The 27,888-nt window shown below is 38.9% G+C and overlaps 2 protein-coding genes across 2 annotated transcripts; both read right to left on the bottom strand.

The window, feature by feature from the left end:
- Positions 1–1,272: 1,272 nt before the first annotated feature.
- On the bottom strand, positions 1,273–8,274 carry LOC101340992 (integrator complex subunit 6-like). The gene is made up of 5 exons (XM_012556821.2): positions 8,161–8,274; positions 6,496–6,595; positions 4,031–4,405; positions 2,919–3,012; positions 1,273–2,318 (listed from the first exon to the last, which is right to left on the bottom strand). The coding sequence occupies exons 1-5, from the start codon at positions 8,272–8,274 to the stop codon at positions 2,195–2,197; spliced, it is 807 nt and encodes a 268-aa protein (XP_012412275.1). The 3' UTR covers positions 1,273–2,194.
- Positions 8,275–14,217: 5,943 nt separating this feature from the next.
- MMGT1 (membrane magnesium transporter 1) lies at positions 14,218–27,568 on the bottom strand. Its single transcript, XM_004380953.2, is given in 6 exon segments — positions 14,218–17,528; positions 19,312–19,415; positions 22,542–22,594; positions 23,180–23,181; positions 26,135–26,240; positions 27,490–27,568. Coding segments are annotated over 6 exon segments (504 nt in total). The 3' UTR covers positions 14,218–17,368.
- Positions 27,569–27,888: the final 320 nt, after the last annotated feature.

Raw genomic sequence — 27,888 nt, 5'->3', positions numbered from 1 at the left:
TTAAAGTCTATTTTATTTGGGATTAGTATTGCCACTCCTGCCCTTTTTAAATGTTCGCTTGATGTATTTTTTCCATCCTTTGATTTTTAATATATTTATGTCTTTGTAGCTAAGGTGTGTCTGTTGTAGACAACATATTGACAGCTCATGCCGTTTATCCATTCTACCACTCTCTGTCTCTTTACAGGTGCATTATGATGTGGAAACTCTGGAAATTAGATTCTGCTCCCTCCCCAGTTATTTGTTGTTGTCATTGCTGTGGGTTGTAATTGCTTGTTTACTGTCTTTTTGAAATGGTTTTTGTAAACTGTATTCTTTGTCATCTGTGGTCTTGGAAGTCTCTGTTTCCTTAGCTTAGTGGTCAGCGAGTTGTTTAACAAAGAGTACCTTAAATGCTTGGAGCCGAGAGCAAGAGAGAGAGAATATACTCTCCAGGTATTTTTAGATTGGCTCTAGGTTGGACCACGCCAATGACTAGCCAGGCTGTTTATAACTCTGCCCTAGCATTCCCTTCCTGCTTGTGCTGAGCCTAAAGATCAGCCAGAGGTGAAAGCCTCTGTAGTGTTTTATGACTATGAGTTCTGACCTGGGCAAGTGCATGGCTTTCTAGATACCCCAGTATATGTGGGACCTTTTCAAAGTGTTTAATCCCTAAAGTATCTTACTTTACAGTTTTTCCTTCCAGTCTTTTGGCATGTCAATTGTTTGCCCCAGGTGGCAGCAGTATGTTCATTTATCTTTCAATATTTTTGAAGAACATCCTACACATAGCTGCTTCTCTGCTCTGAGAGCTCTGAGTTAGGTGAAACAAAGGCAAGACCCTTGTGTCAGTCCTTCAAGGAATCCTAAATAGGTCAAAACAGACAAACACAATTCCTTGGGAACAAGGTCATCTCTGCTTCCTCTTGAACTAAGAACCCACACTCAGAATGAAGGCTGTCATCTTCAAGACCGCTGCCAAGCTTGGGGGGGGGGTGGAGTTAAAATGCCACAAAGCTCTCCTAAAATGTTTTAGTGGCTTTTCTCCTGATTCCGTGTTCGTTTTGTTGCTGTAAACCTTTGACTATCTTCCAGAGTTCTGAGAAAGTTGATTCTGACAGTGTTTTTCAGTGTTTCAGGGGAGGGATTGGTTTCCAGAGTTCCCTACTCCATCACTTTTACTGACACCACTTTGTTATGTGAGTGATGTTTTGAAGTTTAAATCCTCATGTTCATATCTTAATTTCTTTAAAGAAAATTGTGCAATTTTTTCTGGAAGGAATAACAAATCATGATAAAGACATTATTGGAAATTTCTCAGGCATTAATAAATTTGTGAAAATCAATAAAGTAATTTATTTTATATATGCAAAGTCAAAATACTTTTGTACACTTAAATTTCTGCAAATTAATAAAAACAAAACAATACTGCTCTATATAAACCTTTGTATAAACATTAAAGGAAAAATACACATTATTTTGTTTTTCTTTTAGTGCTTCCAAAGCACAGAATGTGCAAGTCCACCTTAAGACTTTCTGTCCTCGTTACATGCAAAAAAGAACAGATGGCAGGGGTTCGGGCAGCCTCAGGTGCACTTTATAATGTCTCTCATCAAAATAGAAAGGAGTTGGAGGTAGATTGCTTTGTGACTCCCTCCTGCCCCTCCCACAGAGAAATAAGTTATAGGGATGCCTTTACTGTTCAATAAAATCCAAAATAGCAGCTTCTTTACACTTTGATTCAAACCATCCTGAATCTTTCATGGTTTAAAAGGCACAACGAGGAATTGCTGAAAACTTTGTTTGGCATACACAAGATTACCAGTTGGATTCTGTGAACCTATTCCTTCTAAAGGACATTGTAAGAGCACCAAGGAGTGTTCCACTTACAAGTGGCCCCTAGTCACTCTGAAAATGCCCAGAAGGGCACAGTTCAAATGAAGGAACCCTTATCACTTTGGTAGGGGCAGCAATGTTTACTGAATTAACAACATCACCCTCCTCAAATGGAAAACAAACAAAAAACCAACAAATTATACTTTCAAAGAAAATTCTTAGGGCAAAATCTCAGCTTTTACTGACAGAGAATCATAACATTGAAAAGCTCCACTGCTTTTTTTGGCCTCTGGAAGACAATTCCCTTGACTGCCACACTCTAGGAAGTTTCAGCAATATCTGGTTCCATTCTAGAGCATGGAAGACTCGTCCTTGTTTCTCACTGATCTTTGCGATAACATGAGGATCTGTGGTTGATGTGATTAACTTTGTTGAGAAGGTGGTGGGAATTTATTTTTTCTAGTACATTTTCAAGGTACTGAATTAAGACTCGTCTTTTAAACCTGAAAATTAAGAGACATTTCATTAACAGATAGATACTTAAAGCACCCATGATGTACAAGGCACTGAGGGGGACACAGAAAGGTACTGTGAGGGGCACAATCTACGTGGGAATATAAGACACATCTTCACACAAAGATAAACCCGTTGCCACAGAGCTGATTGCAACTCATGGCAACCCCATGTGTGTCAGAGTAGAACTGTGTTCCATAGGGTTTTCAATGGCTGATTGTTTAGAACTAGATTGCCAGGCCTTCTGAGGCATCTCTGGGTGGACTCAAACCTCCAACCTTTTGGTTAGCAGCTGATCACGTTAATTGTTTGCACCACCCAGGGAGTCCCGTGGAAAGATATGGTTTAGCAAATACGAAGAGTGTTAATTAAGGGCCCAAGCCCCCCAGACTATGGTGAACCTAGAAGGAACTATGGGCTTGGAGGAATGAGTTAGATTCAGATCAAGTCAATCAAAATGCCAGTGGAGACAGCATGAAATATGAATGAGGGCTAGGGTTTGAAAACGCAAGGCAGAACCTGTTTCTCCCCACATCCTGTAAAATGTTCTGCTGCTTAAAAAGAAAGAGAGAGTTTCTGTTGACACCCACCTTGCTGCTTCCTTGATGGTAAATTCAACAAATTGTTTCTTGACTTCCAGAGGTCCTTGCACTTCTTCAAGCAAAATGAAAATTCTCTCATACTCTGAAGATATTAAAAAGAAAACCTTCATTATTTCTAAAAATATGAAGAGTAAATAGAACTCAGTCTTTGGGAATCCTCAGTACTCATTCTTCATGAGTGGAAGCTACACAAAAGTTTGAAGTTTAAACACTTAAATCAAGATATCATCACATATCTACTAAGGGAACGCTTGTGAACACTAACCAAGTGTATTAGGCTGAATAAGGGCTCTCCAACGCTGTCCATAATCCCTGAAACATACGAGTATGTTACCTTATAGAGCAAAAGGGACTTGGTGGATGTAATTAAGTTCAGGATTTTGAGATGGGGAGATTATCCAGAATTATCCATGTGGGCCCACTGTAATCACAAGCATCCTTATAAGAGGGAGACAGTAAAGTTAGGGTCAGAGAGAGAAGATGTAGGGATGGCAGCAGAAGTCAGCGAGGAGAGAAGGTGCTACATTGCTGGCTTGAAGATGGAGGAAGGTGCCATGGGCCAAGGAGTCTCTAGAAGCTGAAAAGGCAAGGAAATGGATTCTCTCATAGAGCTTTCAGAAGGAACACTGGTCTGTCAAAACTTTGATTTTAGTCCCAAACCATACCGAACTCGTTGCTGTTGAGTAGATTCTGACTCAAGCGACCCTATAAGACAGAGTAGAACTTCCCTCTAAGGGTTTCCAAGGAGCGGCTGGTGGATTCGAACCGCTGACCTTTCGGTTACAACCGAGCTCTTAACCATTGCACCACCAGTCCAGTGACAATGAATTCAGAATCCTGACTTCCAGAACTGTAAGATAATACATTTGTGTTGTTTTAAAGACATGAAGCTTGTGGTAAATTTGTTAGAGCAGCAATATAAACTAATACTTCAAGTAGGAAAAAAAGGGTGTATTGGGTTCTTTTGTTAAATTTAAGAGGAACCACTTTAATTTATATGAAAATTGAATTCTGCCCAAAAATTTGTCTTAAGAGGTAGCTTGAACTTAGCCTAAGTCATAAACATTGTTTTTATTAATAGATGTTCTTTCACTACTTACTTCGTCCAAACTTTCGAACTTCCTTCATTAATTGATGTTTTATATCGGCATTGATTCCCTGTGCCATAGCAGGAGTTATTTGCAATGTATTTGCCACAGTTCCCAAAGTAGACATTGTTGTGACTTTGGGGCCGTCTATTGAGAGACTGCAGTTTACATTTCCTCCTCCAAGTGCATTACTACCAGGTTTGTGAATCAGTCCATCTTTCCTGAAACAAGCGAAGTCATCAGACGGAGAATCCAATCTGTTGGGTGGAATATCATCTCCTGCCATATTCACGAGCTTTGGAGGGACAGATTTTGACAAGAAGCCATCAGGTGCTGTTTGACCATTTTCCATCCCCTCCTCATGGCAATCATGAACGACAGTAGCATCTGGAAGCCAAATTAAGAGGTTGAGCTGCGAGGGAGGTGCATTTCATCACCCCATAGGTACACCTCTGTGCTCCTCAGTTTTGAGAAAATTATTTATTTCAAGAAGCGAGAGGATGTGACAGATGGAAATCTCAGACCCCTCAAATTGAGCTCAGGAAAAATAATACAAGAAAACCACCTTCTTCCTTTCTTGACACTATGAATACATACGAAAATCAAGTAAGACGGTACGACTAATATGCAAACATTCACAGATCCCTGGTACTCACAATTGAGCACCATTTTGTAGCCCTTGACAAGTCTCAAGTGATGCCATGACTTCTGAAATTTGCATATAAACTGCCATGCTTTACTGAGCTGAAAGCCAGACAACGTGGGTCCCCACAAGCCCTCACCTCTACCTCAAACTTTCTGAGAAAACAGAAGTGGCCATTAGGTTTGAACGCTCCGTCTCTCCTCCATCACCAAACAGCCCTGTCTATACATCATTCTCGTCATCCTTCACTTCTGTCTCAGAGGTAGGTTTCTTTTTACTCCACGTCTGGCACTTCGTCTTCATTTAGTCAACCTCCTTTGTGCCAGGCACCGTGCCAGAGATCAGCAGAGAACAAGAGAGACAGACAGAAACAATGCCCACCCTCGGGGCTCTGACATTCCTGTGGGGAATCAGACAGTAAGGTGCACGAGCAAACAGAAAGCCGACAGCGTGAATTCGTGTAAGGAGAGCGGTGAGCATGGACGTGATGGAGAGTAGGGGAGGGGCCTCAGTGGACAGCATGGATAGGCAGGGCCTGTCTGAGGTGGTGTCCTTTGAGCAGATCCCTGAAGGAGGAGAGAGAGCCGGCCAGTTGCAGATGTTGAGGAAGTGCCCCAGCCTGTGGTAGATGACACGTTAGGAGAGGATGGCAGGAGCAGGTCATGTAGAGCCTTGTAGAGTTCAGATTCTGTTCTGAGTGCATAGGAAAGTTGATGAAGGGTTTTCAAGTGGGATGTGGCATGATCCGATTTACATGCCCACAAGATCAGCCTGACCACAGAGCAGAAAATGAGTTAGCTGGGATCAAGCATGGGAAGTAGTAGGCAAATCGGCTAAAGAGCTATTGTGATAATTGGTGTAGATGATAGCAGTGTGGATAAGAGGAATAGAGAGAATGGTCAGATGCAGAGATTATATTGGACATCAAGTTTTCTGGGCATACAAATGGATTATAAGTGAGAAAATAATAAAAGAAAATCTTGGTGACTTTGATGCTTTTTACCTGAACCTTGGAAAATAATCGTGCCGGGGTGCATGGGAGCCATCAGGCAATAGATCACGATAGTGGATAGTGAGCAACTCTTCCTGATTCTGTGGTCAGTGTCCTCACAATGGTGGCTTGAAATCAGCCCTGGTGGGTATATTTACACTATGGAAATCTGCAAACTGTAAGAACCAGGGCTTCTCCACTCTCCCGCGCCCACATTCCTGTGGACAGTGGACTGTTACAGCTTTACCAGCACACCTCTGAGTGGTGCCATTGACTTAGATGAGGAAGGCTGAAAGTAGTGTAGCTTTTAAGACGGGCATTCAGGAGTTCAGTTTGAACACATGGAACCAGTTGGGGCCTGCAACGCTTATAGGTAGGGGGAGGAAAAAAAGGAAAACCCAGAAAAGAAAACGAAAGGGAGTCGCCAGTGAGAGGGAAGCAATCCAGGAGAGTTTGATGTATGGGAATCCAAGAAGGTTTCCACGGATGAGGGAGTGAACAACCATGTCAAGTCCTGCTGAAGAATTCATGGCAATCTCAGCTTACACTGGTGGCCTTGATAACAGTTTCAGTGGAGTTGAGACGGCAGATATCAGACTGCACTGGGCTAGAACATGGACAACACGTGAAGACAGTCAGAAATTGAGTGTCAGATTATTCTCTCATTGAGCTCATGCCCTCCTACTCAGGAACTGGCTTTAACCTTCTAGCTCTTGGCAGTAACTCCTAATAGTTCATCTCATTGCTCTTTCACTTGTAAACATGCTTATATCTCTCCATCTCTCAAAGACATAACTACCATCTTCCTATGACATGACTGATTCATTAATAACATGGTCATACTCTGCCTTCTCTTAGATGAGGTACAAGAGTTGGGGTTTCCATGTTTCACTTTGTTTTCAGCCCCTGTTGCAATCTCATCTGCTTCATCAATCATCATTTGCTGAAAAACATCAACGAGCATATTCCATTAAAGTCAGAAATACAATCATTACAAAATCACAAGCAGTTTTCATAAACATATACTGACATGCATTTACAGCATTAATTTAAGTCTTACTCATGGGCCAAGGATTTACCATCACCCAACACATACTTGTTTCAGTAAATCCAACTCAATTTTAATCTCATCTAAGTGATATAAGGAGGAAGGTAAGGTAGAAAGTATTCTCTGAAGCCCATTGAGTGGCTCTCATCAACCAAAAGGGGATAAACATACAGTTACCTCTTTGAAGAAGTACAAACCATTCTGTGTCAACCCTTGTTAATGGAAAAAAATCCTTGTTTTCTCCTTTTGTTCTTTAAGCTCATGAGTAAAATATTGATTAACACTTTACAAAATGCTACATGTAGATGGTGAAGGGCAGGGTAACTTGAAAATGTAAATCTACTCACCCCCAATCCCATGGAGAGTCAAATATGCCCACCTTGGAGCTGGGTGCAAAAGAGATGGGGTGGCATTTCAGTGTTGGTGGTAGATAAAAGATGAGATCACGTGGTATATGTTAGTTTGAGGCTGTTAACATCCAAGAATAACCCAAGAACATAACTTGCCATTATTCCTGAACCATTTGTAATTCCCATAAAAGAGGAGTTCAGAATGTGTGACATTTGCATTGAGCATTTCCTACCCACCAGATACTGTCCTAAATGCTTTATACATATTAACTCGCTTAACCCTCCCAAAAGCTCCATTAGTTAGGAGTGATTATTATCCCCATTGTCACAAAAGCATAGAAAGATTAAGAAAAACTCCAATTAAGTGAGGATTGGGGCAAAGTGGAAAACCTTGAAGTCTATTTTTGTTACAGAAGAGATTATTGCATGTTCTGGGCCTTAATACCAATAACCTCCTCCATGACTACAAATATAATCCCATTTGTCTTCATGCTTCAATGGCAAAGTCAATACGTCTCTCTCTGTCACACACACCCACTCCCCACATTAAGATCTCCAATAGGACAATGCAAATAAGGCAACATCCCCTGGTACCTCATATTTCAAGAAGAACACGTAGTCCTTGTCTAGATAGAGCACTAGTGATCTCCATAATGGAGGCAGATGAAGTAGACGGTGATCTCAATATTAAAGGAGTTAGTGTGGGTTTGTGGGAAAGAATACAGACTCTGGAGCAAGAAAGATATAGGTTCAAATCCTGGCTCTATCTCTTATCAGCTGTCACTCTAGTCAAGCCATTGAACACTGTGAGTCCTGATTTCTTCTTACTAAAAGAAGGATAGTAATACTCCTCTTGCAAAACAGTTGTGAGCATTAAATGTGATAGTTTAAAACACCAGCTCCTGATAGGTACTCAATAAATGGGAGCTATTATATCTGTTGAACCAATACACTCTTGTATCAGGAGGCTCCCACATAATAGCTGGGGGTTATATTTTATTTTTCAAACAAATGGAGGGAAAATCTCTGATGTGTATTCATCTTGCCAAGAAGAAAATAATTATAACAAAAATGTCACAATTGAGGCAGAAATAGAAATAAGTATCCTACCTTCTTATCTTGTTTAAGTGGATTGCCATAAGTTTGAAGTCTTTTTGACTGGTCTGGATCAATCTCTCGAGGTTGAGAAGCCAATGTCTTCAGATATTCATGATAGCTACACATTCTTGTGACTAGAACACTATGTGAGGAAACTGGTAAATCACGAGAAAATGGTAGACCACCAGAAAAGAAATTTATGCTATACAGCTGAAATGTATGATCCTTTTGCCACACTGTGATCATAGACTCATTGAGTGATGTGTATCTAAACCAGAGTTAAGAATCTTAAATCACTCATTATCATGTTCTAGGATCTTGAATCATCTCCCTTCAACTCAATATTTACTAAGTCCATCATTACTCTTGCCTACAGGCACAAATAACTAAGTCCAGAAAAACTCCCTTACCCTTCAAGACAGGTTTGAGAACGGGCTGACCTCCTTTATGCTATATCCCAACTCAAAAAACCATCATTTCTCCCTATTCGGAAGAGCAGATAAGCATTTAAAAAGATGCTCAACACTATATGTCATAAGGGAGTTGCTAATTAAAACAACAATGAGATACCACTACGTACCTGTTATAATGGCTCAAATTAAAAAACTGACAATATCAATTGCTAGTGAGGGTGTGGAGCAATGGGAACGGTCATTCACTGATGGTGGGAATGCAAAATAGTACAGCCACTTTAGAAGATAGTTTGGCAGTTTCTTATAAAGCTAAACCATACGATCCAGCAATCGTGCTCCTAGATATTTATTCAACTGATTTGAACAATCATGTCCACACAAAACCTTCACGCAAATGTTTATAGCAGCTTTATTAAAAATAGCCAAAAACTGGAAGCAACCAAGATGTCCTTCAATAGGTTAATGGATAAACAAACTGGGGTACAGCCATATAATGGAATATTATTCAGAGATAAAATGAACTACCAAGCCACAAAAATACATGGAGGAACTTTAAATGCATATTACCAAGTGAAAGAAACCAATTTGAAAAGGCTACATACAGTATGATTCCAATAATATGACATTTTGGAAAAGGCAAATCTATAGAGACAGTGAAAGGATCAGTTGTTTCCAGGGATTCAAGGGAGAGGGAGGAGAGATAAATAGGTGAAGCACAGGGCATTTTTTAGGCAGTGAAATTATTCTGTATGACACTGTAATGGTGAACACATATTATGTATTTGTCAAAACCCATTGAAATTTACAGCACAAAAAAAATGAACCTTAATATATACAAATTTGTTAAATCATTTGGAAGGTTGAGGGAATCCCAGGATGGAATGGAGAATGTGACAAAACAACCTAACTGTATTACAAGTTTATGAAACAACCAAACTGAAGGGGGTCGGGGGAGGGAGATGCTGACCTAAGTAACTTTGGAAATGAGTGTAATCTGTAAAACTAAAGGCAAAAGAAACTACATAATCACTGTGCTGTAACTGATAAAGTTGTTTCCCAAGAGCAGTACAGGTTAAGAATTCTGAAACCACTTTACGTGTATATTGGAATTAAACAGTTCAAGTAAATGGATAGCAGATGGTAGGAGCCAGGTTTCTCAATGTTGGAATTGGAGTTTCCAGATAAACAAGAGGTTAGAATGATCCATGTGCTAATGGGTTAGACATCAGTATGAACTCATGTTTCCCTTAATATACAGATGTTATAGATAGAAATATTTATAGATATGTGTATATACACGGGTTAGTATACACACATGTATTTCATTGCTCTGTCAGCTGAAGGGGCCTAGAAGCAACAACACTCCGGTAGCAGTGAGCACACCTGACACCCAGACCTCAGTTTCTAATCTCATTCTCCAATAAAAGGAACCAGGGCTCCTTGGAGAAATGGCTGATTCTAGGACTGGGGAAGGAAATATACAACATGGGCCTGGAGCATTTTGTAGTGCCAGGAAGGAAGTGCTCCCAAAAAAAAAAATCCATAATGATGGAGATATGTCAAAGAGAGCCAGCTGAAAGCTACTGATGTCCAAAACTGGAACAACTTCAGCAATAAATACATATAGTATTGCACTATGTGGTGTGATTGATTACTTTTGTGTGGCCTTTCTAGCCATGGTCTTGTAACTCCCACCCAGGTAAGTGGGCAGGACTGTGTGATAGAGTAATCAACTCGACAGCAACAGGTTTGGTTTGTGTGTGTGTGTGTGTGTGTGTGTGAGAGAGAGAGAGAGAGAGAGAGAGAGAGAGAGAGAGAGAGAGGATAATCCCAGGGGATTTGTCAGTTTTTGCCTTAAAAGAAAGTCAATTCCAGAGCAGAGGAGAGGAGTCCACCACCACCAAGGAAGGAGAGACCCAGCAGCAGGAGACAGCACAGTGGGCTTCCCGGCCCACAGAGAGAGAAAGCTAAGTGCCTTTGGGCAGAGACTGAGGGCCAGGGAGAGGTGTGCCTGTGAGCACAGCCTGGGAGAGGCTGTCCTGATGAAAGAACTGTATCCTGAGTGTTCCTGAGCCTGAATTGTAACTGTTACTTCCCTTATAATAAACCCCATAATTGCGAGTATGATCTGTGAGTTCTATGTGGCTATTGCAATGAATTATCGAACCCAGTAGAGAGTGCTGTGGGAGGGATGGTTGGTGTCAGAATTGGTAGAGATGGTTGGAGAGAGGAGGTGTGTCTGACCTCTACCTCATAGGAATCAGATATGGGCTGTTGATCTTGGTTCTCCCTCCCTCTTGCGGGGTTGGAGGAGGTCAGACACCTCCTCCACACCGTTTTTACACACTATAACCCGAAGTATGAAACAAACATCCGTGAGTCCATACTTCTATAAATAATTGAATAAATTATTAAAGGAAGAGGGAAACAAACCTCCTATGCAAGGGAATTCCAAATAATTTATGTAGCTACTCCACCCTCAAGGAGAGGGAGCATACCTCCCTACTTCCTAAGTGTGGGATGCACATAGTTACTTCCAAAAGATACAGTATGGAAAGGGGAAAAAGTAACTTTACAGTGGAGAAAAGCTGACAAACACTGCTTCAGCCAGGTGATCAATATTAACATCAATACTGATAAGGTATGTTAGTAAGTATGCACCCTTGATATCATGTGATGAGAAAGGGACTTCACCTCTGTGGTCTTCCTCCCCAGAACACATAATGCCTGTCTAGTCATTTGAAAAAACGTCAGACAAATCCCAGTAGAGGGACATTCTACAAAATATCTGACCAGTACTCCTCAAAACTGTCAAACTCATCAAAAACAAGTCTGAGAGACTGTCACAGTCAAGGGGAGCCTAAGGAGACATGACAACTAAACAGTGTGGTATACTGGTTGGGATCCTGAAACACAAAAAGGACATTAGGTTAAAAACTAAGGTAATCTAAGTATGGACTTTAGTTAATAATAATGTATTAACATTGGTTCATTGATTATAACAAACATGTCATGCTATGTAAAATGTTAATGGTGGAAACTGAGTGTGGAGTATTGGGAATTCCGTACCATCTTCTCAATTTTCCATAAATCTGAAACAGTTCTAAAAAGTAAAGTTTATTGAGAAATATAATCAAAGTAAAAAAAGGTAGGAGTGTTTAAAAGAAACTACAGACACACCAACCAATGTAACGTGTGACCCTTAGGGGGAAACAGCTATAGCCATTTTGAAGATACATGAGGAAATTCAAATATGAAGTAATATTGGATGGCTGATCATTTTCTTAGGTATGAGAATGGTACCTTGGTTAAATGGGAGAATATCCTTACTCTCAGAAGAGGCATGCTGACATACTTGGGGATGTCATGAGGCATAAAGTGCCGTGATGAAGCCTGCAACTTACCTCAAATGATTTAGGAGGGAAAAAAAGTACATTTGGAGAAAGCAAAAGCAAAGGTTGCAAGCCCAGATACCACTATTGAACATTCTGATCAAGATTAAAATAGAGACATCCTGATAAAAAGAGGGAAAAATGTGGAAGAGAATTTCAAATTCTTAAAGAATCCAGACTTACTGGGTCTGTTGAGTCTGGAGGAGTCCCCAAGACTATGCCCCTGAGTGGCTCTTCGAACCTTGAATTGAAACTATCTCCTGAAGTCACCTTTAAACTAAGTAACAGGTTAGCCCAAAGAGTAAAGATTGTCACCCTTGAGTACTGCATCACTTTAAAAAAAATTTATCTATATAAACCTGAAGGGTCAACAGCTATTTTAAAGCATAAATGAGGTTAGGGGGCAGGAAGATTAAGTAAATGGAAATGAAACAACTAGAGCAGAAATAACAAGAATGTTGACACAATGTGAAGAATTTAACCATTGTCACTGATCATTATGTCTAGAAACTGTGGAATGGGAGCCAGTTTTGCTGTGTATATTTTCACTAAAAATAAGTTAAAAAAACAAATATGGCAAAATGTTAAGAATCAGTGAATCTAAAAGTACACTGGTGTTCATACTATCCTTTCAGATTTTCTGTAGGTTTGCAATTTTTTAAAATAAAATTTTATAAACATAACCAGCAGGATTTTAGAATTCGATAAAATGATACAGAAGTCCGTCTGGAAAACTAAACATGCAAGTACAACCAGAAAGAATCCCTGAAAACGAATAACAATGTCAAATACGAAGACATACAACAACTTAAAATAATTAAAAGACTGGTATTGTTTCCAACAGATTGCAGAGTCCAGAAACATATCTAAATGTAGATGGAAATACAGCATATGATTGAGGATGGCTTTTCAAACCAGTGTGGACAAAAGTCAATAAATACGGTTGGGATAGCCATTTGGGGGAGAAAAATAATGACTCCTCACTCCTAACTCCTTATATCTAAATAAATTCCTAAAGAATCAAAGATGGAAAGGTTAAAAAGAAAATCTTAAAAGTACTGGGAAAATGTGTTACATTTATTATTAAATGTAAAGGCCTTTCTAAGCAAGGCACAAATCTCAGAAACCAAAAAGACTGGTAAGTTTAACTAGATAAATAAACTCAGGAAAATATCAGTAAACATAATGACAACGGACCAATTTTCTTAGGAAAAGCTCATACAAATCAATAAAAAAACAAATCATCTAAAAAATAGGACATGACCACACAGTTCACAGAAAACGAAATATAAGTAACCAATAAACATGAAATGTGCTCCATCTCCTTCACGAAAATGTGTTATACCCTCATTAAAATGCAATGTATTTTTCCTTTCAGATTATCAAAGCTCAAAGATTAATTAGTACCCAGGGTTGGCACTGGGCATAGTAAATAACCATTCTCATATATGTGGAAGTATAAACTGGGTAAAGATTTCTGGAGGGCAATTTGGCAGTCACTACTGAACTAAAAATGAAAAATGCCCTTTGACCCAGCAATTCTATTGCTAGGAATTAATCATGTAGATATACTCTCATTATATGTACAATAATGTTCTCTGCAATATGGATTGGTTATAGTAGAACACTGGAAACAACCTAAAGGACCATCTATGTTTGAATATTTATGATACACTGGAATTCCTCAGTCATTAAAGAGTGAGGTATTTCTGTATATACTGATAACAGAATGATCTTCTAGGATACAGGTGGTGACAAAAGCAAGGTATGGAAGACTGTATAGTGTCCACTAAAGTAAAATTTTAAGAGTATATATATATATATAATATTATAAATTCTATTTCTACCCTAAAAAACCCCACAAAACTGCAATAAGACATTACATGTACAATAAAATGTAAAGTATCTAGTGGTAATGGTTACACAATACAAAGACTATAAAACTGTCACCAAATTTTACATGCAGCAATTATTGGATTGGTGAATGTTTTGGTGTGTATATTTTCACCACGATTTTTAAAAATGTACCACTTAGTGTAAGTACGAAGTCTTAAGTTTCCTACCACTTTGGTTTCATACTTTTGGACTGAACAAAATTGTGAATAGCACAGTTGAGGAAAATTGACACCTGCAGTAACCCATAGAAAATAAACTGTAGAGTTCCATATTCCGGTACTGTGACTATACTGTTTTTTATATTTTTTAAAAAAGACATTTTTTAAATTTTATTTTCCCCCTCTTGCGAAGTATAGTGACCCCTGTTTCTATTAAATCTGAATAAAGAATATTCTTGCTTGATAGGAAAAAAGTAAAGTATCCCTTGGATTTAGTAAAACAGCATCACACTGAAAAAAAATACAGTCATAACATCAACTTACTGTTTTCTGGGGACAGAGAAACAGAAGAAAATGAGATTAAAAGAAAAAAAATCCAACACTACCAAAAACAGGGTGAGACAATCATTTATTTATTGGACAGGGCAAGGTCATTTAAAGAGAGGAAACATCCAAAAAACATGTTTTGCTTGATGTTACAGGCATCAATGCTCACAACAAACAACACTACTCAATACATCATGGAAACAGGCCACAAAGAACCAGGAAGATGCTGTCATGCCACTCAAAAGATAAGCCACAATGCTTAGTAAACAATCCTTAGGAACTTATAGAGCTTAACAGCCTCCAACGAACCTATCGGCATTTTCATTGGGTGGGCCATTAGCCCACAGTACTTGGCTGGTTCCCTAGATATTTAAAAAGTGAGTCTTCCTCTATTCTAGAGTTCCTTGAATAGTACACACTTCTGAATATCATTGAAACCATAGTTAACAGCAGGCTTAACTAGCTCACATCGTTACATTTTTAGACTACCCTAGGTAGTAATGGACCATCTCATAGTACTGTAAATAAAATTCTGTACTTGCTTCATTTAGCAGTGTTACACTGCACCCAAGTTACCCTTCAGTCCTATAGTACATACTTAAAAAGACAGCAGAAAAGCAATGGAGGGCATTAAAAAAAATTTTTTAGAAGCTCACCTGGCCCGAGGTATACAAGCTACTAGCAAAATTAAACATACCTGAAAACTGCCATGTCAATTATTTGCCAAATTATTTGGCATCATTTTCAGCAGTACATTCCTGACTCGGCAGGCAAAGACTTCAATATCCATTCCAGAGATTAGCCAAAATATTATAAGTACATCATTAATGCTTGTCTGTAAGGAAAAACCATTCCACGTTTAAGATTTACTGAGAAATCTGTTAGGCATCTGACCTTTCCTCCTCAAGTCTACTGAGTAACCAACCACTTCCTTTCACAGCAATAGCAGTTCTCAAGATAAGGAAAACTCCATAGAGTAAAACCATATTTGGGAAGCAAGTCACAAAAGACTACATATTATATAAATCCATAGGCAAATCTATAGGGACAAAAGGTAGATTAGAGGTTGCCTAGGGCTGGGAAGGGGTTGCGGGGAAAGGGGAGGTAACTGCTAATGGGTATGGGGTGATGAAAATATTCTACAATTGATTGCGGTTGCACAACTGTAAATATATTAAAAACCACTGAATTGTACACTTTAAATGGGTGAACTGTAAAGTATGTGAATTATATCTCAATACAGTTACAAAAAAAAAAAAACATATTAGGAAAGGAAAACAGCCTCAAAAGAGAAGGAAAACACGAGGCTCTTCCAAATCAAGTCATACTTGAAGGCAAGGCAGACATGCCTGACTGAAGGAACTTGTCTCCTACACATCAGTTTGTCTCTTATACATTATTTTGCTGTGAAAATCATTTTAACCCCTGATTTCAAGTTTAAGAATTCATTTATTAAATTATTCTCGGTTATTAGCAGATTTCTAACTTTGTTCTCATCAGAGAGCAGAGTCAGTATTCCACAGACGGACTGGCTGGTAAAACAACAACAAAAACAACCTACCACAAAACAATCTCATGCTTCGGGGTTGTGTGTTACCAGGCAGAACAGAAGAGCTGAGGTTCATTTTCAATGGAAAAAATTACATCAAGCATAAGAGTATCATGTTCATTTTCAATGGAAAAAATTTTTATCAAGTTTAAGGGCATCATACGACTCTTGCCTAAAGCACATTTCCTTTTCAAACCTGCTTCCAGTTATTCCCTTTACAACTATACAATTCGGCAAAAGCAATCTGTTCTACAAAGAAATGTTGAGCTTTCGGAAGATCAAAGTGCTAGCCAAACTTCCCCTAAAAGTAAAATTACTAAATATTTCTAAAAAAAAATAATTCAACTCTGTATCCTCATCCTCACCTTCAGCAACATACGGTGAAGATGGAAAACGCTGAGCCTGCTCTTAATCAGAAGCTACACAACAATTTCTTAAATGACCTTAATTTTTTTTAAATTAAAGGTATTAGTTCCAAATATCTAGAACTCATTTGGCCCAATTCCTTTGAAGTCTGACTTCAGATTAATGAGAAGTGGTCTTTATTTTCCAAATTCTCTAGCTTAGTATGCAATAAACTAACAGAGGTTTTTCAATAAGTTAAACTGGCTAACAACATGTAATCAGTTTTCCTCACTACTTTTCTACAAAGGCCATATAATTAAATCATGAATGGTCTTTTTGGTCTATCTTCAACTATTCTTATACTATATAATCAATTAGGGCAAATTTTTACAGATAAACAAAGGGAACACAACTTGCTTACAGCAAGCTGAGTTTGTTAAAACAAAGAATTTCTGACATAGAAATTGCTCACTTTCATACAGAGAATCTCAGAGAAGTGATGAAACAAGACCGCTGATGCTCGAAGGCGTATGGGAGTGGGGTGGGGATTCGAACTGCTGACCTTTTGGTTAGCAGCCAAGTCTTAACCACTCTGCCATCAGGGCTCCACCTACATATATATGAATTAAAGACTGGCAAGTATCTGCTGAAGAGTCACTTTTAGGGGGCATAGGAAAACCTGACGAATCACCATTTTGGTCTCTTTAGTAAAGTCCGTTTGCTGTTGGGAACAGAAGAAAATTTTCCTATAATTCATACTGCCAAGGGCAGTCGTCACACAGTATTTCCAAAAGGATCCTAAAAACTGTAGTGCAAAAGAAAAGAAATCTAAGAAAATAAATAGTTACAAAACCCATCAACATTTTCCAAAGCAATATGTTCAAAACAGTGACTTTTACAAAACATGTGAATTTGTTTTAAATGAAAAAAAAATCCCTCTATGAAAAAAGTCAGACTTGTTTCACATATAAACTTATATTGCATTAATGACTTGATTAACAGTGTACAAACAAGGGCCATAGATTCTGTTTTTATTAGGTCTGAAAGATCAGTATAAATACTGATGGGGGAGTGTTTTCTACCCCAAACTCCAATATTCCAACTCTGTGTCCTGTCCTGTTAATATAATTTGTAAAAATCTTAACGACGCAGTGATTCGAGTTTCCTTAACTTCAAGGATGTGTTAGAGGACAAAGCGTCTTGGTTTGAAGTATTTGTTGTATCCGAAGGCCGGAACAGTACTCGACCACGATGATTAAATACATAAAATGATGGGTGATTCCTTAATGTATCAAATGTCCTTAAAAGAAAAAAAAGCATCAATTTTAAGTAAACCTTTCTAAGTGCCTATTTGAAAATAAGCAAGCTTCCAATGAATTATGAATTTGCTATTGGTTATATTTTAAACTAAGTATAAATCCATGAAATCAGACTGTAAATGGTAAACATACTCTTATCTCATTTTCTTCCTGTACAAGGAAAATAAGAAACACAGAAAACCAACATAAAGCCCTCAAAAATTCTTCTTCATTCAGCTATTCCTTCCAGGATGACTATGCATAATAACACAAGTACTAGCTCAACTTTAATCACCTCTGTAAATCTAATACAAGCCCATGCCAAACAGTCTTTTAAAAAACAAGTACATAGATTGCACCTTTGATTATTCTCATTTGGCCCTCACTATTCAAGCCACATGATCATTTCACAGATCTGCTTCCCAAGAAATCTTTCAAGTACAATGAAAAATTCCTTTTGGCCCTCTGTACCTGCTACTGTCCAAACTCATATACTGCTACTATCCGCTTAATGCCATTCTGTCTTAATTATTTCCTTTCTGGACCCGTGCCTGTGATTTGTGGTAGACTCTTTTAAGAGCAGTAGTGGGTGATGGTAGTGAAGTATCCCTTCTTTTTCAGTGATATATACATACATAAGTACATACACACACATATATACATATATATATTTTTTTAATTCACAAACACCTAAGTATATGGTCTTTAATGTTTGTTTGTTTTTAAATATTATTTTTCTGGAAAAAATAGAACTCTTCCTTTGATAAGAATGCAAATCTCAAAGTCAGCCTACCTAAAAACTCAAGCACACCCCCATACAAAACATGCAGCCTGAGATGTGGCTATTCAAAATGTCTAATAAGGAAGCAAAAGTAAAAGGAAGGTGAGTTTCCTCTAACATGTAAATGTTCACTGTGAATCCTTTTAAGAAAATATTATAAAGGGTTATCATTTCCAGCATCAGGAAGGTAGGTGACATCCAGAGATGGAATTGGACAAAGCTAAAAGATGCTTTTAGAAAAGTAAGAAATAGTATGGAGAAGAAAGGTGAATAAAGCTTATGAAAATCACTTAGAAGTATGTTGTTAGGTTAGGTGCCGTCAAATTGATTCTGACTCATAGCGACCCCATGTGACAGAGTAGAACTGCCCCACATGGTTTCCTAGGCTGTAATCTTTTTGGGAGCAGATCACCAGGTCTTTCTCCCGCAGAGCTGCTGGGTGGGTTCGAACCGCCAACCTTTTGGTCAGCGCTGCCAGGGCTCCCTAGAAGAATACAGGAGGAGGAAAAAAGTAGAATAACAAGTATGCTTTAATACAGGGATAGAAAAGGGCCTGGGAACAAAAGCTTATGTCACAGACTCGGTTGAAGTGACTGAAGAAACAGAAAACTCCTTACTCCTCCAAAAACTAAGCTGGGACAAGAGGGTAAAAAGAGGGAGAGAGGGAGAGGGAAGAAAGGTGATTAAAATATCAGAGGGAGTATCTTTCTATATATCTATTTTCATCCATCCATCCATCCATCCAACCAACCAACCAATTTTAAGCAAGTAGTAAGCACCATAACTTAAGAACATCTTATTCTAACGTCAATAATCTGACATTCAGCTTCCACTTTCCCTATCATGTCAAACACTGTCTCAATATTTTTACCTCATTTACTCATACAAACTGCATAACCAAATAATAAGACCAACTTTTATGGACCAGAAAACATATATTTTAAAGTATATAAATGAGGGAAACCCCTATGAAATTAAACACCTCTGAAAAGGGAAAGACTTACTTATTTTTTAGTTCTGACGTAGCATCCATGTCTTTAAACTCCCCTGCGATATGAACTATACCGTAACAGGTAACTGCAAAGGCCAGAAGTGTTTGAAGAACTATCTGTGAGTATAAAGATCAAGATTACTAAATAACATACATATACTATTATAAAAATGTATACTTTTCTCTCCATCTCTTTTTAGCTTCTAACAGGTATTCCTCCCAGATCTAAGTGCTACTCATAATGGAGTCAATTCTCGCTTTAAATGATTTGGACTCAAGACACAATAAAAACCTTCGCAAACGCTGTGGATCAGCTGTAAAAATACTTCTAATGCTTCAATAGATGAACTTAGTGACATGCTCAAATAGCAAAAACAGGCACTGAGCCATTCAGAACTGGATTATCAAATATTACCTGATTCCATGAGCAACTAAGAATGTTTTAAATGTGTTATGGTTAATGATCATGTACAAAAGAGTTTATGATGCATGTGTTCAGTGTAAAGAAAAGCAATAAAAAGAACACCCCTCACCCACCACCCAGCTTAAGAAATAGAACATTACCAGTGGCTTTCAAGTCCCGTCTGTCCCTCTGCAATTATATCTTTCACTTTTCCTCCCAAAGTTAAGTATTGTCCCAAACTTTGCATTAATCAGATTAGTTCCTTGCTTTTCTTTATAATTTTACCATCTACGTATCGATCTCTACAATATATATATATATATAGTTTAGTTTTGTCTGTTTTGAACTTTATATAAATGGACTCAAATGTATTCTTTTGGGTCTAGCTTTTCTCCCTCAACATTATGTTTGTGAGATTGATCCCTGCTGTAATATGTAGTAGTAGTCCATTCATTTTCATTGTGTTTTATACTTCATTATATGAAAACACCACAATTTATCCATTCTACCATTGATGGGTATTTGGGTTGTTTTCTGTTTGTTACTTTTACAATGTCAATAGGAATATTCTCACGCATGTCTCCTGGCGCACAGAAGTGGAACTGCTGGGTGCAGGGTATGTACGTGTTCAACTTTATTAGGTAATACCAAACTGCCTTTGAAAGAGACTGTGAAACCAAAAGTTTTTAACGTTTGATATTAACCAACATGTGAGTACGGCATGTTTTATTTTCTTGATTGTGATTTTCTGTGTTTTTCAAATTTTCCAACTTGTAATCTGAAGTTATTTAAAATAGATATGTATATATATATCTAGATATCTATATATCTACCACAAAGCAAAGGTGATAGGATAATGAGTTAGTAACAGTAATAAGCATATATACCATATCCTTAATTATAGACAACTAAAGTCAAAATTAGCCACAAGCTATTATTCAAACTTTCTAAATTAAAACTTAATGTCATATATTATACCAGTTTACATTTCTACCACCAGTGTACCAAGGTCTATTTCACACAATGGAATCATAGGCACTGTTAACAAGAATGTGGTAAATCTATATGAATTGTCATGAAAACATGTTCAAGACAGATTGTTAAGTTAAAAAAAAGCTAATTACAAGACTATACACACACATGCATAATAATGTTATGAAAAAAACTCTGTGTGTGTAAGATTAGATAAAACTATACGTACATAAAGATAATGGTGTTTATGCATAGGAAGAATACTGAACTACTACACTTCAAAACTGTTAACAGTGGTTGTTACATCTTGGGAGCAGAAGTGGAATTGCTCAGAAATGGGATTAGTTTTAATTTGTACGTTTACTGTTTTGCTCTGTTACAAAGAACGTATACTACTTTTGTAATTTAAAATCCAGTAAAGCTGAAAATTGTGAGTGAAGCTAAAATATATATCATCTCAGCTAACAAAAAACTTCCTTGCTTTTCTTTAGTTTTACCACTTATGTGTCCCTAAAAAATGTGCTGTTACTTTCATTTTTTTTTTTACTTTACATAAAAGAAATTTTTCTAAAAAATAAACCCAAATAATCAACTTTTTAAGTCCATCTCATACTATGGACAGAACAATTTCTGGAAAGACTATTTAAACCACAGTTCTGGAAATGAAACAGAGAAATCTTTTCAGGTTTCCAATTCTTTGGGTTTTACAATGAGTGATGTAAAGTAGAGAACAGATGTTATTTCATGTCTGGAAAAATTTAAGAGCATAAAAATCAGTAAAAAGAATTATTATAAGTCATGTGGCTAATTTTAAAAATATGTTTTAATGGAATACTGTGGGGACCATGGTCTCAGGGACCATCTAGCTCAATTGGCATAACAAAGTTTATAAAGGCAATGTTCTACATTCTACCTTGGTGAGTAGTATCTGGGGTCTTAAAAGCCTGTGAGCAGCCATCTAAGATACTCCACTGGTCTCATCCCTTCGGGAGCAAGGGAGTGTGAAGAGAACAGGATACAAGGAAAAGATTAGTCCAAAGGACTAATGGACCACAGCTACCAAGGCCTCCACCAGACTGAGTCCAGCACAGCTAGATGGTGCCCGGCTACCACCACTCACTGCTCTGACTAGGATCACAACAGAGGGTTCTGGACAGAGCTGGAGAAGGATGCAGAACAAAATTCTAACTCACAAAAAAAAGACCAGATTTACTGGCCTAAAGGAGACTGGAGAAACCCTGAGAGTATGTCCCCCAGACACCCTTTTAGCTCAGTGGTGAAGTCACTTCCGAGGTTCACCGTTCAGCTGGAGAGTGGATAGCCCCATAAAACCAAATGGGACTAATGAGGCACAGCAGTCCGGGGACAAGGATTAGAAGGCAGAAGGGGACAGGAAAGCTGGTGATAGGGAACCCAAGGTTGAGTAAGGATAGTGTTGATGTGTTGTGAGGTTGTTAACCATTGTCATAGGGCAACACGTGTACTGTTTGATGAGAAAATATTTTGTTCTGTAAACCTTCATCTAAAGTGAGAATAGCAGGACAATTGGAATAGCACAGTCAATGTCACTGAACTGTGCATGCAGAGATTTTTGAAATGGTGTATCTTTGGCTATGTATATTTTCACCAAAAAAAAAAAAAGGTCAAGAAGGGAGAGGGTTGACATGTCGTGGAGTTGTTAACCAATGTCATAAAACAATATGTGTACTACTGTTTATGAGAAACTATTTGTTCCGTAAACCTTCACCTAAAGTACAATAAAAAAAAAGACCAAAAAAAAGGACACACACACACACACACAAAAAAAAATAAAATAAAAAGCAAAAATATATATGTATGTTTTAATGGAATATAAATGACCAACTTACATCTATTGGCAGTGATTCATCTTCCTTTTCTGTTAATCGCATATAAGAACGATCTATAAACCAGAAGCATACCATTAAGGAAATTGTAGCCCTTTTTTTTTTTCTTAAAACGCAAGCAAGTCGATATACCAAAGAGATGGCTCACTTACATGTCACATAAACCAAAAACCCGTTGCCGTCGAGTCGATTCCGACTATAGTGACCCTATAGGACAGACTAGAACTGCTCCATAGGGTTTCCAAGGAGCAGCTGGTGGATTCGAACTGCCGACCTTTTGGTTAGCAGCCAAGCTCTTAACCACTGTGCCACCAGGGCTCCTATGTCACATAAACGCTAATCTCAGACTCCTCAAATATCTCTATCTTGTAAGTCAATCAGCCTTATTTTAACATTTTATTCTCATCATGACCTGCTTTGTCACCTTATAAAAGGGGGCAAGAATAAAAGATGAGCAAGTATGAGGCAGAAATACCTAATTTTCCTTTCACTATACTAGAAACCTCTGCAACTAAGCAAAAGAAAATAATTTCTTTTACTAACTGATCAAAGAAATCACAAGTATTTAAAAATTAAAAAGTCTAAAGAAAATCTCAGGTCTCAAATAGCACCACACTCTCATACGATGGACAAAGTAACACCAGTTGCCAAGTCAATTCTGACTCATGGTGACCTCACGTATGCCAGAGTATAACTGTGCTCCATAGAGTTTTCAATGGCTAATTTTTCAGAAGTAGGTTGCCAGGCCTTTCTTCCAAGGCTCCTCTAGGTAGACTCAAAGCAACCCAGCGAATCAACCATTTTCACAATCCAGGGACTCTGTAAACTGTACGGAGTAATGCTGTTGTTGTGTGCCACTGAGTTGATTCTAACTCGGTGACCCTATATATGACAGAGCAGAACTGCTCCACTGAGTTTCCTAAGCTGAAATCTTTACAGGAACACATCACCAGGTCTTTTCTCCCATGGAGTCACTGGTGGGTTCGAACTGCCCACCTTTCAGTTAGCAGCCGAGCACTTAACCATTGCACCACCAAGGCTCCTTGTACTGAGTAACAGTGGTATGGAAATGTTTTTCCTGAGAGACTATGCTGGGCTAGTGGTAGAACAGGAATTCTAGGACATGAATTTCTGCCTCTACCATTTAGTTTATAATTCTCCTGCTGGCTTAACCTTAGGAGGCAGCAAGTTACAGGTAGCCCCCGACTTATGAGGGGGTTTCATTCCGATGACTCTGTAGGTTCTGGTGTAAGCCAAAACCTTTTTTTAAAAAGTTTTTATTATTATTGCCTTTTATTATCAGTTTCTTTATAAATCCAATCTTTATTTGTCTTTGGGGGCTGGCATCAGAATGATAACATCAGCAAATTACTTGCGATAACATTGTATGTAGTACATACTACTACCAATAAGATGTACCAAAAAAAGGGATGGTCATAAGTATGGTTTGTTGAAATTCAAATACATCATAAGTCACAGACTACCTGTATAAAGGAAAAGGATAGGATTTAGAGGCTTATAAACCTGAATCTTAATACTAGCTCTCCAACTTACTATATCTCATTTAAGAGACCCTTAGTGAGTATAAGATGTGTCTCAATTTCAGTGTTAAAATGTAGGGATGTGAGGGGCGAGTGTGTTTTAGAATTAAAGAAATACAGTGTTTATCTTTTCACTGCTTCAGTTTCTGCCAACAGTAAAATGGGAGTGATGTGAAGATTAAATGAGATATGGTACGTGATGGGTGCACTGGTACAACAAAGTTCATTACAGCAAAGATGAGCAAACCACAGCGCCATAGCATGCTATCTGCTGTCACAACCTGACACAACATAATTAGTCTCAAAGTAAGTATTAGTCTCTTCCCAGCATAAGCATTACAAGAGGCTCCGCTGCAGTGGTAAACCCACAAGGCGCTCTCATGACCTGAAACATAAAAATACAAAATCCTAATTCTAGATGAACCCTACACAATCCCTATTCAATAACGTATTCTGGACTGAAAAACCCAAATTGTTTTGAGTGTACACGTATTGACTCTCTCTTAAAAGAGTGTATTTAGAGACATTCCTTAAGTTTAAGTTTTGGGGTTTAACATAAGGACCGGCGTAAAAGAAAAATCAATACAAAAAATAGATTTTAGCTAACCTACTGTCTGTTCAATTACCAGCTGGCTTTCTTCTTTGCATGAAGCCCAATCTGACATTAATACTACCTTTACCAGGCATTTCCTGGTCTGTGAAATGAAGGGGTTGGACTTTAGCAATCCCCAAGCATCCTTCTTGCACTATTGTTGTATAATTTTACAGCTGAAGCTTATTGTAGAAAATTACACTGTACTGCAGTGTATGCTAATCTCCTCTAGGACAGTGCTTCTCAAATTTTAATACACATACAAATCACCTGGGGATCTTATTAAAATGCAGCTTCTGACTCAGTACAGGTCTGGAGTGGGATCTGAGTTTCTGTATTTCTAACAAGCTCCCAGGTGAGGCCACACTCTGGGCAGCGAGGCTCTATGATTATTTTTCTTAATCCTTTGCCCAAAACAACTGACCGCCCCCACATCTATGCATTCTTACATACTTTTAGCATAACATCTATAATGCTTTATTGTGATTCTTTCTCCATCCACTTGTTTCTCCACTGGACTCTGAACTCCCTCAGAACATCACTGTACCTCTAGCATCTAAGCGCAGCACAATTTCAACCAACTACCCGAGATTCAGTTTTATAAAGCAGTCTAGTACATAAGCTCTAGAGTCAAACTGCTTGGGTTTGAATCCTGGCCCCACTATGTATTATCTCCGCACTTTTGTGCAAGTTTCCTAGCTGCCTACGTCTCCGGTGCTTCATCTTTCAGAAGGGGATACTACTACTAACTACCTCACAACGCTTTGGGGAGGATTAAATTATATAATACATGTAAAGTGCTTAGTTCAGTGCCTGGCACATAGTCAGCACTTAATAAATGTTAGTTATTATTATTGTTATTGTTAAAGACTGGAGCTTTGGAGAAAGTATCACAGACCAAAGGAGACTAGGGAAACATGACAACTAAATCCATGGTCTGGATCCTGGAACAAAAAGAAGACATTAACAGAAACTGGTGGAATCTAAATTAAGAAAGGCTAGACTTTAGTTAATAGTAATGTACCAATATTAGTTTCTTAGTTATAACAATATACCATGGTAAATATAAGATATTAACAATGGGGGAAACTGGATGAAGGGGATACAGTAACTCTCTGTACTACCTTTGCAACTTTCATGTAAATCTAAAATTTCAAAATATAAAAAAATAAAGCTGAACTTGTCAAACAAAATGTTTTTTATAATACACATATGTAGAAAGTAGTTTAAATAATTGGATACCCAAACCAAACTAAACCCACTGCCGACTCCTAGTGACACTATAGGACAGGGTAGAACTGCCCCATAGGGTTCCCGAGGCTGTAAATCTTTACGGAAGCAGACTGCCACATCTTTCTCACACGGAGCCACTGATGGGTTTGAACCTCTGACCTTTTGGCTGGCAGGTGAGCGCTTTAATCACTGCACTACCAGGGTTCCTTAAATAATTGGATAGTTTCAATTATAGATAATAAATAGAATGGAAAGATTTCACTTTGAAAAAACATTGGAGCTTTGAAGGAATTCTGATACATATTTTCTACTTTATTCCAGGAGATGGAAAGTAATCTAGAAAAACAAAGGAATAAGGTTCAACTTTCAATTTACTTTCTTCATTCAACAAATGTATTGAGCGCCACTGTGGGCAACATTGTGCTAGACACTGAGGATACAGCCACGCACAAAATATACTCGGTCCCTGCCCTCTAGGCTTTACAGGCTAGAACAGAAGTCAGCACACTTTTCCTGTAAAAAGTCAGAGAGTAAATATTTTTGACTTCACAGGCCATACTGTCTCTATCACAACTACTCAACTCTGCCCTTGGAAAGCAGTCACAGGCATATACTTAAACGAATGGGTGTAGCTATGTTCCAAAAAAACTTCATTGATGTCCAATGAAATATGAATTTTATATAATTCTCACAGACCATGAAATGTTAATTCTTCTTTGTTTTGTTTTCTCCCCCAGCCATTTAAAAAGGTAAAAAAAGCATTCTCAACTCACTACAAAAACAGGAGGAAGGCTGCATTTGACCCATGTGCCACAGTTTGCTGACTCCTGGTCTGGGAGAGGAGACCTCAAACAAATCAGCTGTCTCAAGAGCGCACCGCATCCTCTGCTGGACTTCAAGTTTCTTTTTGACAATATAATTGTGTTTGTATGACATTTTACAATTTATACAGTGCTTAATTTTTTTTTTTCATTTAAACTTCCCAATCATTCTGTAAGGCAGAAAGGGCAGTGATTCAAATTCACTTCCCTGCTACTCAGAGAAGGTTACGTGACTTGCCCAAGGTCACACAGATTTGGCGGTAAGGCAAGTTTTAAGAACCAGCTCCCAGGACTCCCATCCAGTGCTCTTTCTCCTGTACCACAGCGCCTCCTTGAGGCAATGGGTCTCACAACTTCCCAGTCTGCCTGGACAGCACAGGAGTGCCCACGATGTTATCCACCTAGTTGTCAAGAGACCCTGAGCATCGAGAGTCCTCAGTCCCACACTCTGCCTGCTCAGCCCCATGCTGGAACTCACATCACTTGTCCCGGATTCCAGGACAGACTCCCTCTCTACCCACCTGCCCTGCTCTGCGCCCTCTCCCAAACACCCCTGCTCCAACCTTCCCGCAATCTCAGGTGGCCCGCTCAAACTTCAATCCTTCCACCAGGGAGCCCAACATTGCTTCTCTTAGTCACCCCGAAACTCTAAGGCCTCAAACGACCATTTCTCGGACACTCGCTCCGACATTCCCTAAGGGGTGCGCCCACACACCGTCCCCTGGGTCCCACACGGGAGCGGTGCCCGTTCCCCACGCACTTACGCTGCGCAGCGGAAAAGGCTGCATGGGCTAGGGCAAAAAGGCCGATGCCCACCACCCCCTTCCATAGCGACGGCGCCATGATCCTCGCGGAGCACAGTCCTATGAAAGCAAAGGGTGGTGGAACCGTTGCTGCTGCCACCGGCGCTTCTACGCGCAGCGCAGAGAGATGACGTCAGCGAAGCACTGGGCGCTAAGCGCCTCAGTGGTGGAAAAGCCACAGAGCCTTGAGACAGCGGAAACAGGCGTGACGGGAAGTGAAAAGCGACGCGGAAAAGGTCGGCGAGAGCCTCCGAGCCTGCGTGGTGCGGCCGCCTGGGAGGGGCGTAACCCAGCGAAGAGCGTAAACGAAAAGTGGAAGGGGGCTCCAAGGGAGGTGGAGAGGAAGGGCGCCAGCCAATG

The sequence above is a fragment of the Trichechus manatus genome, unplaced genomic scaffold (genome assembly GCF_000243295.1).
Source record: "Trichechus manatus latirostris isolate Lorelei unplaced genomic scaffold, TriManLat1.0 scaffold00079, whole genome shotgun sequence".
In the NCBI taxonomy this organism is placed as follows: domain Eukaryota; kingdom Metazoa; phylum Chordata; class Mammalia; order Sirenia; family Trichechidae; genus Trichechus; species Trichechus manatus.
The sequence above is the reverse complement of the archived record's forward strand: the minus strand, read 5'-3'. Positions and strand labels throughout refer to the sequence as shown.